This window comes from Pseudopodoces humilis, chromosome 6 (genome assembly GCF_049639895.1).
Source record: "Pseudopodoces humilis isolate 2021_Gansu_Grassland_sample_001 chromosome 6, ASM4963989v1, whole genome shotgun sequence".
In the NCBI taxonomy this organism is placed as follows: Eukaryota; Metazoa; Chordata; class Aves; order Passeriformes; family Paridae; genus Pseudopodoces; species Pseudopodoces humilis.
Genome location: NC_142205.1, coordinates 46,113,308 through 46,127,528, shown reverse-complemented (window position 1 = coordinate 46,127,528; position 14,221 = coordinate 46,113,308). Strand labels below are relative to the sequence as shown.

The 14,221-nt window shown below is 42.5% G+C and overlaps 1 protein-coding gene across 1 annotated transcript in view; it reads left to right on the top strand.

Moving 5' to 3' along the window:
- The first annotated feature begins 247 nt into the window (after nt 1–247).
- The window catches only part of MCUB (mitochondrial calcium uniporter dominant negative subunit beta), a 37,964-nt gene continuing 23,990 nt past the window's right edge, over nt 248–14,221 (top strand). The window contains exon 1 of the mRNA XM_005517514.3: nt 248–452. Coding sequence (XP_005517571.1) covers nt 354–452 — 99 coding nt within the window. The 5' untranslated portion in view covers nt 248–353. The remainder of the gene's footprint in view (nt 453–14,221) is intronic.

Below are 14,221 nucleotides of genomic sequence, written 5' to 3'. Positions count from 1 at the left end.
ATTTTAACATTTTTTGATAGAAAACCTGTTTCCATTACGAGAAGAAGAACGACTCGGAGGAGGGGTGCCAGCGCCTGTACCCAAAGGGCGGTGGGCTGGGCACGGCGGGGCGACAGCAGCTCCCGATCGCCGCCGCCGGGGCCCGCCCGAGGCGCGGGACGGAGGGAGCGGCTGGGCCCGGCCCGGCCCCTCCGGCGGCGGGCGGGAAGGGGCCGAGGGAAGGAGCGCACACCGCCCCGGCCGCCGGCGGGGCCGCCCTCACCGCGCTCGGGCGCGCCCCCGCCCGGCCCGAGGCTCAGGCCGCAGGGGCCGGACCCCGGCGGGGCAGGAGGAGGAGGAGGAGGTGCAGGACCATGCTGGCGGGGCTGGGCCGGGCGCTGCGCGGCGACAGGCGGCGGCTCCCGCTGCTGCTGGGCAGGCGGGATGGCTGCCCGCCGCCCTCAGCGCCTCAGGTAAGGCGAGGAGCGGGCGAGGATCCCCGCGGGACAGCGGCGGGAAGAGGCGGAATTGCCCCTCGCTGCTGCTGCCCGTCTCTGCCCCGGGGTGCGGCGGGGCCGCAGGGGGACAAAGCTGGGGACAAGCGTCACGGCGGCCGGGCCGGGGCCGCGCGGGCTGCGGGGTCGGTCCCGCCGCTCCCCTCGGCTGCCCCGGGCGGGGCCGTGCCCGGCGGGGCGCGGGGACTGACGGGCGGCGCCGGCCGGGCCGGGGGCTCTGCCCCGAGTGACTCACGGGCTGCTCTGTCAGCAACCAGGAGTAAAACGGAGAAAAAGTTTCGCTTGCGGGCTGTCGTGCTGCTGTTGCTGCTGCTGTACGTGAAGTGCTGAAGTCCACCTGTCTCTGAGCTTCTCCAGGCTTTCAGACGTCCCAGAGATCTCTGTGATTAGGAACAATAAAGGCAAGCGTGAACGCACAGTCGATTTAAAGATCTGCTGGCGCGTAGGACTGTGATATTGAGAGATATTGTGAATTGTGATATTAATTTCTGGGAGAGGAGGCAGTTTGATCCTTTTTTTAATGTTCTTAATAATAGAGATATGCCCTGCGTATGCTTGGAAACAGTGCTGTGATGGAACACAACAAAACCCCGTCCCTGCGTCCGGGGCCCTCCCATAGCAAGGAAGTTGCTGGGGTGTGTGGTGACATCCCAGAAGGAAGTCCAGGGCGATCTGGCGCTTGTTATTGAGCAGCTTCCACAACCCGTGTCTCGAAACCTGCGGCAATGGGTGGAGTTGAGTTGTACGAAATGAACTTTCTACTTTTTCTCAGTATTTTTTTCTCAAACTATTCAAAAAGCCTATTACAAAATTCCATTGCATTAATTTGCCCCACATCCCTTAATGCGAATAGTCCTCCTTTGCTTTCTCATGCCTGTATATGAGGACTTTTAAATAGGGAATTTAAGATAAATATTGACTTAGCCTCCTTAATCTTCTGAGGTTTCAGCGGGGCGTGCTGAAAACACCTTGCACCTCGCTGAGAGGGTTTACACTGTCATTCAGCACACACTGACACTACCTATTCAGTTTGACACCTCTGACTTCTCCAGGGTACTAGCTTTGCAGGAAAGCTTCGTGCTTTTCTAAGGCTCTAAATCGAGACTGAAAGCTGATAAAGCTTTAACAAGATTAACCAAAAATGAGAGGACAAGGAGGAGGTGGAGGAGGAAAAGCTCTTACTTTGGCAGCACTGTCATAATAAGAAAGAGCAAAAAAATGATCGTGTCTGATACTTTGTGGGATAGAATGACAGTGGCATGCATTGGGAATTAAATTATTGCACCAAATAGGTGAAGCAGAGAGATGTTGTAATGTTGAGGAAAAATCTAATTGGGAAAAGTGTTTAATACAAGATTTGGTTTATTTAATAAGACGAAATTTTTGGAATAAGTTAATATACAATACTTTTGGTGATCTCTGCAGCTTGGTTCATACTATGTTTGGTGATGGGAATCAGTCTACCCATGTGCCTTTTGGGGCCTTGACTGGAGTTTCCACTCAGAAAGCTGGAGGTGGTACATCAGTGGCCACACAAGATTGTAGGATGTGCACTTGGTCATCACATACTGCAAGTAACTCAGGTGTTGATGGGTAGGTGTGTGAATGCACAGTGTGTTTGTGTGCTGTGTTTTTGACTCATAAATACACAGCTGTAGGGATAAATGAGCCATTATTGCTAATTTGCTGTAATTTTTTTCAGGATTACAGGATTACAGCAGGGATTGCTGTCCAAAGGAGCTGTATTTTTAATCATTAGCTTTTCAGCTCTACTTTTAAATGAGACCTTCAGCTCTGTCATTAGCTGCTTTGCCTTTCGGATTGATGCTTGTACAAATTCTGCATTTTGTAAAATTGCGGTTTTTGTTAGGTGGGGCTTTCTGTATTTTAAGTGGTTAGTTCTTAGTCAGACTGGCTGCCTGGGATGTCCTGTGACTGTTGCTTTGGCAAGAGTGTGTTAGAAATCTGGACAGCAGGCTATGTGCAAAAGAGAAAAGGGCTTAGCCACGTGGGCAGTTTTTCAAACTAACTGAATCACATTGCATTGTATTCTTTGGACAGGCATTCTTATTACACATAATTTCATTCCCCAAAGGCTGCAGCTCATTTTGCTAGAGTCCCAGATTTGTAATTCTGCAGTTATTTTGTATGTGGTAGAACCTAAAGGTTGCCAGCTCTTTGGCTTCCTCTTGACTTGCATGTTTTAACTACTGCAGCTCACGCTGAAAGAAATGCCCTGCTTGCACTGCTCTCCGTGAGGAATGTCTCCCCTCACCATATCTCAGTGGAGAATGCATTTGTTAACATAGAATCAAGGCTTTAAATTGCTGGAGGTGTTTGTGGGGTTTTTTGTTCGGTTTTGTTTGGTTTGGTTTTGTGGGGGTTTTGTTTGGGGTTTTTTGTTTGTTTGTTTGTTTGTTTAATTCATAAACCTTCTAAGCCAGGAAATATTGAAGGGACTGGATTTAATTTTTTTTTTTCAGATGGTCCTAGTTAGTTTTCTATAGTGCTGAAACCTACTGGTCTAAAATTGTGTTTCTTTTTATGGCCATTCATGTAGGTGAGGTTTCCGGTTTAGTCTGTACTGTGGAGATCTCTACCAGCATGCCTACATTGCTTAGGATGGGTGGCAGCCATGGAAAATGAAGAAATCTGTGTTCCATGTTTTTTCTTAGCTTAAAACCAGGTTTCTTTGCAGTCACACAGCCCTGTGTCTTGCTAAAACTGGTTTTTTTCCTGTGTGAAGGTGCTGGAATAGTGACATTTCCTCTGCAAAAGGCAGGGCTTGCTTTAAACAGGTGTTAGTGAGAGAAGTAAAATGGGAAAGCTTGAATAGTTTCCAAAATTTAAATTTATTTAGCATCATTAATTTAGAATGCATTCCATTTCTATGTGCAAAATTATCTTAAAACTGTGCCTCTGGAGTATATTGGCACAGGGAAAGATCGTGTGTAAGCTTGCAAGAGCAAATTGCAAAGGCTTCTGTGAAAAACATTATGGATTTATTTTCTTCCTTGATTGGGATATTGCGTATGCTTGTTGCTGAGGGGAATTTTCTTCCTAGCTGCAAACTGCAGTCAGTAGGAGAGTCATTGGGTTTATCTGCAGAAAGCAGAGTAGTGAGCGTTTTACTTTTGGGGCTTTTTTTTTTGGTCAGTTCCTAATGTCATCCATATCTGTCAAAAATATTTTTTGCAGTGCTTTCAGCTGATAAGTTTTTGACTACCCGGTTCCTCAGACAGGCTTGAACTTTTTTCCAGTCCTTCCTGTTGGTTTTTATAGTAATTCTTACTCCTAAATTACCATAATTCTCCTAGCATTACACCTATCCAGTTTGTCCTTCAGTTTTATACTCTTATAGCAAGGATCTAAATGTGTCCTAATAGCCACTTGATAATTCTATGGAGGTTTTTAATTTTGCTTCTTTCTCTTTTGCATATGATCTGCTGCTGGGATTTCTAAGATATTCTGACAAACAGCACCCCCAGGACATCGAAACAGCAACCCCAGATCAACTACAGAGATGCAGATTGGCATTGAGTGTCTTATGCAGCCAAATATTTCACATAAATGTGGTTTAAGTCCCTGCTTTTTATTTTCAGCCCACTCAAGTCATTTGGAAATTGAAGTCTAATTGGAGCCAAGAACTGGGTGTAATTTATGGCTGCTGGGCGTGTTTTCCCTTGTCTTTCCTCTACTTTGAAAGCCTTGCGCAACAAAAGTTAGCTTGTTGGTCCAAATCTTCTTTTCCAAACAGAAGCCTCCCGCTTATACTGGCATATATCAACAAAAACATGCTAACTGCTGAACTGTTTGTTTATGGAAGTACTGTTCACTCTTTCAATACTAATTTCTAAATGCCTTAGAAAAGCCTATTTAGAAGATATCTGGTGCTTCTGCTGCAAAAAATTTTCCTGTCTCAGCAAGTTCATGTTTTTGACTTCGCTACTGCGTCTGTGCCAGAATAACAGGGTGGCACTGAGATGGCTGCTAGTCATTTGCTGTTGTCTCTTCTCATCTGGCAGCTGGGAGATGACTCTAATTTCCCTGGTAAATACACTTTTGGGGAGAGATGTGATATATAGCACAGAAATTCATCTCTCCTCGTACTTCTGCAGATACTCCCATTAACTGTTTTTCTGTGTCTTCTCTCTCCAGTACAGATGCTGTAGTAACTTAGTGGGCTGTGAGATACTGTTGTACATGCATATAAGATTACCTGCAAGACGCTCATTCCCTTAGAGGTTTGGGAAGCTTCTAATAACCAGCCTCACTCAGGGTTTGAAACACATGTCAACAGTGAGACTTCAAACTCTTGGTGTTGTTTTCCAGTGGGGCAATTGACAAAAATTCAGCTAATTGAGATGTGTAGATCAAATCTGATTTTCTTGCATAGTGTGTTGCTTTTTGCCTACTCTGAGTATCAGCAGATGTATGTCTTTCGTGGTTGTGTGAATATGGCAATTCCAAAGGTAAGGAAAGGAAAACCAGCTCCTGCAAGGCTGGAAAGGGTGCAGTCATTCTCTTCAGCATCATAAGCCTAAGGAAGTTAGAGCTTTTGTGTGCTAAGTCAGGGCTGTGTGGTACTGCAGGAAATGTAAAGGAAACTGAAATGCTGGTCTAAAATGGTTGTCCATAGCAAAATCTATGTTTACATCTGTGTTTAATTCTTAAACAGATTTCTTGAATAGCTTTCTCATGTGTGATACAGGACTGTGCTTCCCAAAGTTTGGGAAGTACATTACTCCAAATATATTCAACAGGTTTACTGTAAAGGAAAATAAAAATGTATATAACTTCCTGTTAATAGTAACTTTTTTTTAATATGTAATTTAGAATGGGGATAGAAATAATCATAAGGTGATACCTGTAATGGGTGCTCCATGATGAATAAAGTAGATGACAGAAAATGATGCTGTGATTTCATTTGCAGTGCATTCTGTGATCATACAAACAATGCTGTAAGTTTTTTGTTGCTCATGAGATGAAGGTAAGTCTGACACTGTTCCTTTTAGCACTCTTAGCAAGTGTGCTAAAAGACTTCACTCACAGTCTTTATACCTGCAAAAAAAATAGTACTAAACCTCTAGAGGATGTCTGAGAAAATTGCAAGTGTCTTAGATGCTCTGAAGATTTACCACAAATCACTGAAGTGCTGAGCACTTAAGGCTGTTGACAAAACTTATTTTAAGAATATGAGTCTCCTCTGACTTTTCTCTTTACATTTTGATGTTTGAAAGCTTATAGTGCAAAAATGTAGACCTTATCCTAGAGTTTATATTATCTTAATTTCTGAAGGGATAGGAGAAGAGGGAAAGGAAAATAGAAGTGTTTGTTTGGGTTTTGGTTTTTGGTTGTTTTTTTTTTTTTTTTGTACTGAGGGTTTCCCCTCTCCTGTTCCCCTCTGCCAAAGTCCTTCTTACACAGTGAGATTTTTGGCATCAGAGAGGAAGCAAACAGCACACCTGTTCTCAACATCTAGTTAAACTGCAAAGTCTTCATTTCCCCCTTCCCACTGAGGCAGAATGATCTGAAGGAAAATGGAGTAGATGTGCTTGAGCTGGGCTTGCTTTCTTTAGAATCATCTTCACCCTGAAGACATTCTGAGAAAACAGCTTCAAAGATTAGTTTCTCATTGGGTGGTTCATGGTGGGGAAGTTCCTATATCCTTAAGAGAAGGCAGTAAACTCTTCTGAGCTTAGAGGTGTTTCATGGTCACTTCTGTGACTTTTTATAATATGTTAACTAAGTGTCTGTTAAGGGCATGTATCAGCAGCTCTTGCTCTGGGTTGGTTTCTTATCTCTTTTGCTCTTTTCCAGAAAGATGAAAGGGAGAGGCAGGTTCTCTTGTGTTTCTGTCTTGTTCTTTGTCTTACTGTCAAGATACTGAGTAATAACCTGGTCATTAGGTTTGCATAGAAAATAGATGGATTTTTATAAGGTCACTTCTGCCATTCATATAACTACTCTCTTTGTTGTTTCTGTATCCCAGAGGAGATCTGAGGAGCCCAGAAAAAATTAAGTGTTTGTTCTGTGAACTTGCATAGCGAGGCTGGGAGGAGGACAATTTTCAGGCCTGCAAGTTATTTGTTGTGACATTTTCCATTCTCAGCTCATGCATGAGTCCTGGGTCACTAGAAGTACCTGCCATCCAGGTGTTTGGAAAGCATGTATCTATACTCTGGAGATCAGGTCCATTGCTAGGAAAATAAATCCCTCATGTTAGAATGACTCCATAGCACAGCAGCTGAAGAAGGTAAGTTAAAATGAACATTGGCTGCCTGCCTACTAAGAATGGTAGCTTTCATCCATGAACTAATTCTCCTTAGTTCAAGTGAGGCTGGGCGTAAGCAGGCAGCACTGTCAGCTGTCAGCAGTCAAGGTATGGATAAACAAAAGGCTTTGTGCTTGTGTGATGGACTGGCAAGTACAACCTCCCCTTAGTGATCAGGAAATACTCAGTACTCCTTCAAATGGAAATGGGAGAAAGATGTTTACTCTATAAATGTGACATTTAAAAAAGTTGAATTTATCATCATGAGCACAGGCAGTGCATCTTCAAAGGGACAGAAAAATTGAGTACATTATACACAGGCAAGATATAATTTACTTCTTTCCTTCAGATTTTGAACAACTTTGAAAACAGTTTTGAAGCAGTTTTTTTCACATTTACTATCTGGTCATTTTTACTCAAAATTACTTCAGTCCTCACATTCCTGTCAGATGGAGAGAAATAAACTGACTTCTTTTATTAAATACTTGGTTTATCTGCAAAGTAGGCAGCGACTTCAGCTTCCCAGCATCTCCCCGTTGTTACCTAAAACTAAAGTAGAGAGACTACAAATTGATTTAGCGATCACAAAAGCATCCTTAAATGTATTGTATGTTTGCCAAAGTGGAGGCAAAATTACATTGCTTTTCTTCCTGGCAAGTCAAACTCAGTATATCATGAGGGTATCACTTTGGCCAGAGTGCGGTGGTGAGGAAAAGATCACAGAATCACAGAATGTTAAAGGCTGCAAGGTACCACAGGGGGTCATCTGGTCCAACCTCCTTGCACAAAAAGGGACATCCTTGAGCACATGGCACAGAATTGTGTCCAGATGGTTCTTGAATATCTTCAGTGAGGGAGACTTCACAGCCTCTGTGGGCAGCCTGTTCCAGTCTTCTATTCCAAGATGAGGGGTATTTGTACGGGGTAGTCATTGGTTGTACTTGAAGTGCTTATGCTATACTGTTCACAGAACAACATTCACTATGGGTTTGTTCAGTATTCCTTTTTTCAAGGGCCTGACCTGACCCTCTCTGCACCTTCTCATGCAAACTGTTTGTTATTTATACTCTGTACTTGCTGTTTGAACCAGCTGCTCCCTGCCTGTGATAGCACAGCTGTGAGCATTTTCCATTGTGCTGTCTGTGGTAGGAAGACTTTTGAAAAACACCTTTATGTGTTTGCTACAAATGGAAGCATAAAGGTGCCAGGCCCCTAAGGCACAGCAGCATTCACACTTCCAGGGGCCTTTGTGGCCTCAGCTGTTCCTCAGCCAGGCCAGCCCGCCTAGGCTGGAGTCCCTCAACAGAGACATGGTCACGACAAGGTTTGTGATCCAGGGGCAAACTTAACACAAGTGTGGGTTCGTAGCTGTGGCCCCTGTGAAGGATACACTGACAGGGACGGAGGGACAGTGGGTGTAGCAGTGGGATAATCTCCAGGCTGAGCTAGGTAGAGGCTGGGAACTGAGGTGATGATTCATCTGGGAGCTGGGCACAGGTTTTGGCTAGCTTGAGGTGTGTGGTTTTAACAGGTTAATTGTAATAATGATGGGCTAAACTGTCTAAAAGTGTTTTCAGAAGGTGGCAAACTCAGTGCATAACCACACAGTAACAGCTTCATTTTCTGCAGATACTGTCTCTGCCCTTCTCTAGACAAGGAAATAAACTTAAAGAATTATTTGCAATACAAAGCTATAAGCCAAAAAGAAGCTGTATATCTGTAATAAAAGAAGTGCTGTGTGAGAAGTTGAAGTTGGTGGTCTTGCTAACCTGGATGCTGGGCCCAAGGCTGGTAATACTGAGTCAGCTGAAGGCTGGAACTCAAGGAGCTTCATCAGTGGCTCAGGTAAATTCAGCTGGAACTTAAAGGCAGCTGTATTTTAAGAGCTATGTATCTGATCTGCATAGTATGTGTTTTAGGTAGAAGGGATATTTATGAAATGGCAAGGTGGAGAGTTTATCTGTGCTTCTCAGTGGATAAATTTCAATTTACTGGTCCCTCTCTTCCTCTCACTTCTCAGATTTTTAAAATTCCAGGTAAAACTACCAGGAAGTTCCCAGTTTCTTAAAAGACAGAGTAAGTTTTTAAAGTTCACGCTGACTTCAGGAGTTCCCCCAGCTCTGTAAATACTTTTCCAGAACTATACACATAGTAGTATTTTTAACTAAAGGCAGGCAGTCTCTTAAATTTGGGAAGGGAGTGAATGCAGACACAGCAAATAGTGATCTTGAAAAATGTTATTCTGCAGCCAGAGGATGAGTATGTCTTTCCTGACTTCCCGTTTTCATTTGTCTGCTGGATGGCCACAGCTGTGTTGAAACAGGAAAACTGAATCAAGTCCTTGGAGCTCTTTTGTGAGGAGCTTTTGTGCTCAGTAACCAAATACAGTGTAGGGTTGAGTCATGGCATCTCTGTTAGATGGGACTTTGCTTTTACTTTACACGTTCTCTTTTAATCTTACATGCTGCTGGCAATATATCCTGGATTCCTACTAGTGCTTTCCCAAAAACTGCTTTCAAATGGCTCCTGAACTATTAAAGCATCAGGTTACGTATGTTTGTGGCACACCTTGCCTTTTGGCAGTTTGCCTGCTGGTTTTGGAAAGATTTTTAAAGCCATAATGTGTTTACTGTAATATTGCAAAGCCTAAACATCGCTAAAGGTGCCCCACAAAGAGGCAGTGAGGGTTGAAAAAGGGGAGGTTTGTGGGGGTTTTGCCCTTGGTTGAGTTGGGAAATGACCTGCTATGGGATGAGTTGAAACTTGTGTACATGAAGAAAGTGATAATAAAAATCTTGAGACAAGATTCCTGACAGAATATGTTCCCAGGCATTGGTACCACAGCATATCTTTTGCAGTCAGTTCTGACTGGTACGCTTCCTCAGGTAGCTGCAGTGGATTTCAGTCAAAAGAGTTTTTTTTGTGAGGCAGGTAATACTATTATTATTTGCAGAGCTGAGGCTAGTACAAATTTAATGTGCAGGGACTGAGACTTTCTGTACTGAATTGTCTGCCATTTTTTTCCATTTTAACCTGTTGGGTGTGAAATCATTCTTCAGTATTCTTTATTATGGTGATTTTCAATAACATTATTTATCTGATGCCATAGAGTTTGATAGGCTAAAGGATATGAAAAAATAATTCATATTTACATCTGTGTGCTTCAATCAGAAGCCAAAGGTGAGTGCTCAGTGTTTGTAGCCTTTCTGGTAAAATAAAACCAGGCATACTCAGAAGATTGCAGTTTGAGGGCTGACATTTCAGGCTTGCTCTTGCAGTGCCCTGTGGCTTTAAGCACACTGGAAATAATGACTGAGCTGGAGTAATTTAAAGGGATGTCGAATAACCCGGGCACTAAAACTGAGTTATACCTGTTAAACCATGCATGCTCCTTGGAGTACTGACCCCAAGCTGTTCTTCATGGCAGTGGAATTGTAAAGTGAATATATTTTTCTCAGATCAGATCAGATTCTGATATGATTTTAATCTGTGCAAACCCTCACAGTGGTGCCATTCTTCAGCATTTCATAATGCTTCACAATCTGTAGCTTGTTTCCTTGTGAGTGCCTGATTACTGCTCCTTCTGGAACAGCCATGTTAACTTTTATCATGAGCAGGGATACAGATGTTTTTGGGGATTCCACTGAGCCAGCAGATGAAAACTGTGATCTTACTGGCATTCTAATACAAATCAGCTTTGGGTTGTTGGGAAGTAAGACCTTGTAACTGGGCGCTCTACTGCTAACAATCAAACTGCTAACATCTTGTCTCACTTCTCATTAAGTATCAGTAGTTAATACTTTTCTTGACATATGATAAAAAAGATTTTGTGGAACTTAGGAATACTCTTAACTAATAAAAGATGTAACTGCATAAAAGTACATAATCAGGTAGAAGCTATCAGAAGCCATTATCAGGTTTAAAAAAAATGCCAAGGTAGCTATTCATATGCTGTTAAAAACTTTGAATGTCATATAACATTTAGAATTCAAACCCCTAGATACTGCTTTTGACCTTTGTGGTGCTTCTGATTCTAGATTTTGGATAATTCCACAGCTCACGGACTTGAACTCTTAAGAAAATTGTACAGCACCTTGTGGCAGCAGTCAGACCAGCAAGACCCACTAGAAGAAACCAGGAGCAATGTGCTGGTTCATGGGTCAGTGCATGCTGCTGTGGCACAAGTTAACCTTACCTGCAAGTGTGCAAGACATTAATAATGTATTTCTGTGGCACAAATTTGAAATACTCCATATGCACAAGCAATGCAAAGTTCTGGGAGTGGCCATCATGAAAAACAGTCAGCCAGCAGCTATTCCTAGGCCTGGAGCTAGGTAGGGGATCCACTTCATCTGCTGCTTTTTTATTTTATCTGCAGCCAGACTCAGAACTGGGATGGCAGGTCACCCATTCTATTTAAATCAATTGGCTGCTGGTGTCATAGGGCCTCTCTTGCTACTGTAGAAGTTAGAGAGAGTGTCATTTAAAATTAAAAAAAAATCCGTAAGCCAGTTTATCTCAGTGTTGCTGAGCACAGAAGTAGCCCAGCCCAATGCAGTTGGCCCTCAGTGTGCCTCTAGCTCCTGCTCCAGGCACCTCACTGCTCTTTCATTGCAGAGCAGCTCAAAGCCTTGCTGTGGGGTGGAAGTCACACCCCTGCAGTGATGCTTTCTCAGCCTGTGCTGGGGTCATGATCTGGTTTTTGGTGTTTTCAAGGGATCCACTTCAGGGTGAAGCTGCAGTTGGAGGAACTTTTGTTTTGTTCCTGGCTTTCATGCTCTTTCCCTGTGTCCTGGTTTAGGGACACCTCAGGACACCCTGTCTGCCCTCCACTGATGGAAGCAGAAAATTCCGGTGTGTTTGACTTCAGGGAAACACATTTGAAGCCCAGCAGCACATATTCAGAGAGGGAGAAATATGGAGCAACACTTAATCCAGGGCAGTGGTGAAAGCACAGAATTAATGGACTCTTGTGTTTAGTCCAGACTATCAGTATTTACTGAGCATTTCACCTGCATTTTTGCTGGTTGTTTGGAGCATGCTCTGTCTACTGTAACATGCACTGTTTGGTATTTATAACCCCTGATCAGTGCAGAACTAACTATTCAGACTGTCCCTTCTTGTTTAAGTTATTGTTTGATAATGTTACTTAATGCCTTTGTTTAAATTTCAGTAGTGTTTGTATATTGCCTCAGAGCCTGCAGCTGCAACAGGTAAATATGGCAGTAGGATTTAAACTGAGTTTCAATCATTCAGAGAGTGAAAGAAAATAAACATAAGGGGGAAACAACCTACAGAGACTTATAAGTCTCAAGTGAGGAAAGAGTTTTTTTATGATGTTTATTTATCCATATCAAATCCTCACTCTTGGAACTAGAACACTGAGAAACCATATCCCAATGAAATCCTGTGGTATCAAAGAGACTGTGACTGTATTTTCCCTTGTACTTTCTTCCAGGATGACATGTTGCAAAGATGATTATGAGTCTCTATTCCTTACTTTTTGTTGATCAGGTATTTTTTCTAATTTTGTAGACTTTTAATAAGCCATCCAGACACTGTTTTGCGCTCTGGGAAAACGCTCATAATGAAGGCTTTTAGGACTCCATATGTTGCTGTAGCTTCTGGAGACTGCATTCTTCTCAAGCAGTTTTATAAGGTGATAAAAATTTACAAGAATCCTTTTACTGTGTGACTGTGGGGAACTCAGATCAGCTCCCACTGTCTTCCTTCCTGACAACAAAGTAACAAGACAGTCTGAGAGCCTGGCTGATCCCGTTTTCTCCATTTCGTTAAGAAGGATGTGAGATGGAATAGTCCTGGGTATCTGCTTTCATATTGCAGATGGTCTCGGATATGCAGATTGGGCTCTGTGGGCATGATTATGCTTTTCACTGTGTCTCGTTCTGAGTGGGCTGCTATATCCAGAAAAAGCTGTCCATATGGAGAGGCTAGCTGGGAGCCTGGAAGCAGAGTGCAGCCACTCAGTGTGATGGTGCACCTGGAGCAGAAACCCTTCCGTATTGTGTGAGGGGCGTGTGGTGTGCACCTTCTCACTGGCTGCAGAAGAGAGCAGTGAGCCACCAGGCTTGTCCAAGTGTCAAATTTGCAAGGTAACAGAAAAAAAAGAATAATTCTTAACCAAGGCAGGTTATAGGGTACAGAAACCTTTTTCCTCTCTGTATTTCTACCAAAGAATGTCGTCCATGTCTTCTTCAGTCACTTGATAGCAAGCAAGTCCTTGAATATTTTGCATGTGTGTGGCTTTTTTTAATGTCATAACTTCTCAGGAACAGTAGGCGCTTATCTGCTAAAAAAAATGCTATGGTTCTTTGTACTTATCTTCCACTGAGATTTGAGCCTTTGAGATGGATGTGAGTAGTGGGTTTTTTCCAAGCTCTTTCACTATCAAGAGGATAACACATTCTTTTATAAAAACTGGGATTCTTATCCTGTAGACAAGCAATGACAGAAGGTCTGACATAAATAGCACAAGGATTTGGAGCGCGTGTGTGTCAGTGAATTGCTGATGGATATATTTTACTCACTGGGATTGGACTTTTTTGATTTTTTTAACTTGGTCAGCATTAGTGGCCTAAGTTAAAGATTGACTTGACTGAATGGGAATGGCGTTGTTTCAGAAGGGAATGGGTTTCAGCATCAAATAGATTTTGCAACAAAGGAAGTTTGATTATTGCTTTAGTATTTTTTCAGGTATTTTCTGTCAAAGTATTTTTGGTCTCATTCAAAAATTAAAAATACTTTCAATTTTAGTGTTCAGGCTTTCCTACATAACAGAAGTCAATAAATTGTACTAGTGTGATTTAATATAAATAAAAAAATGTGGAATTTCTACCTTTTGAAGCATATAACAAGCAGCCACAGTCCTAGATTTGGTAAAAGCCAAAGAATTTGTGTTAATCTTAGTTTGAAGGAGAAATAATCAGTGTGTTTACCTGTTTTGCACATATGAGGTATTGCTATACTGAGAGTCTTTGCTGCTATAACTATACTATAAATCTTTCTTTGTGGCCACTTCAACAAGCAGGAGATATTTATTAGTTTACTTTGAAATTTCTAAGCTTAAAATACTTAGAATAGCATATTATCATCATAGAATCATAGAATGGTTTGGGTTGGAAGGGATCTGAAAAATCATCTAGTTCCAACCCCCTTGCCATAGGCAGGGACACCTTCCATTAGACCAGGTTGCTAAGAGCCCCTACCTGGCTTTGAACACTTAAGGGGTGGGCATCCACAGCTTCTCTGGGCAACCTATTCCAGTCCTGTTCATTGATCATTTTCTGTATTTGCACCTGATGACTTTAATTAATGGGGAAGAAAAGTTGAGTGGATTTTTTTTAAATTAGGTACTTCTGAGCCACCAGTAATAGCTAAGGCACTCAGAAATACACCCTTTGTCTTTGTAGAGATGTTTCCTGATGATATCTGT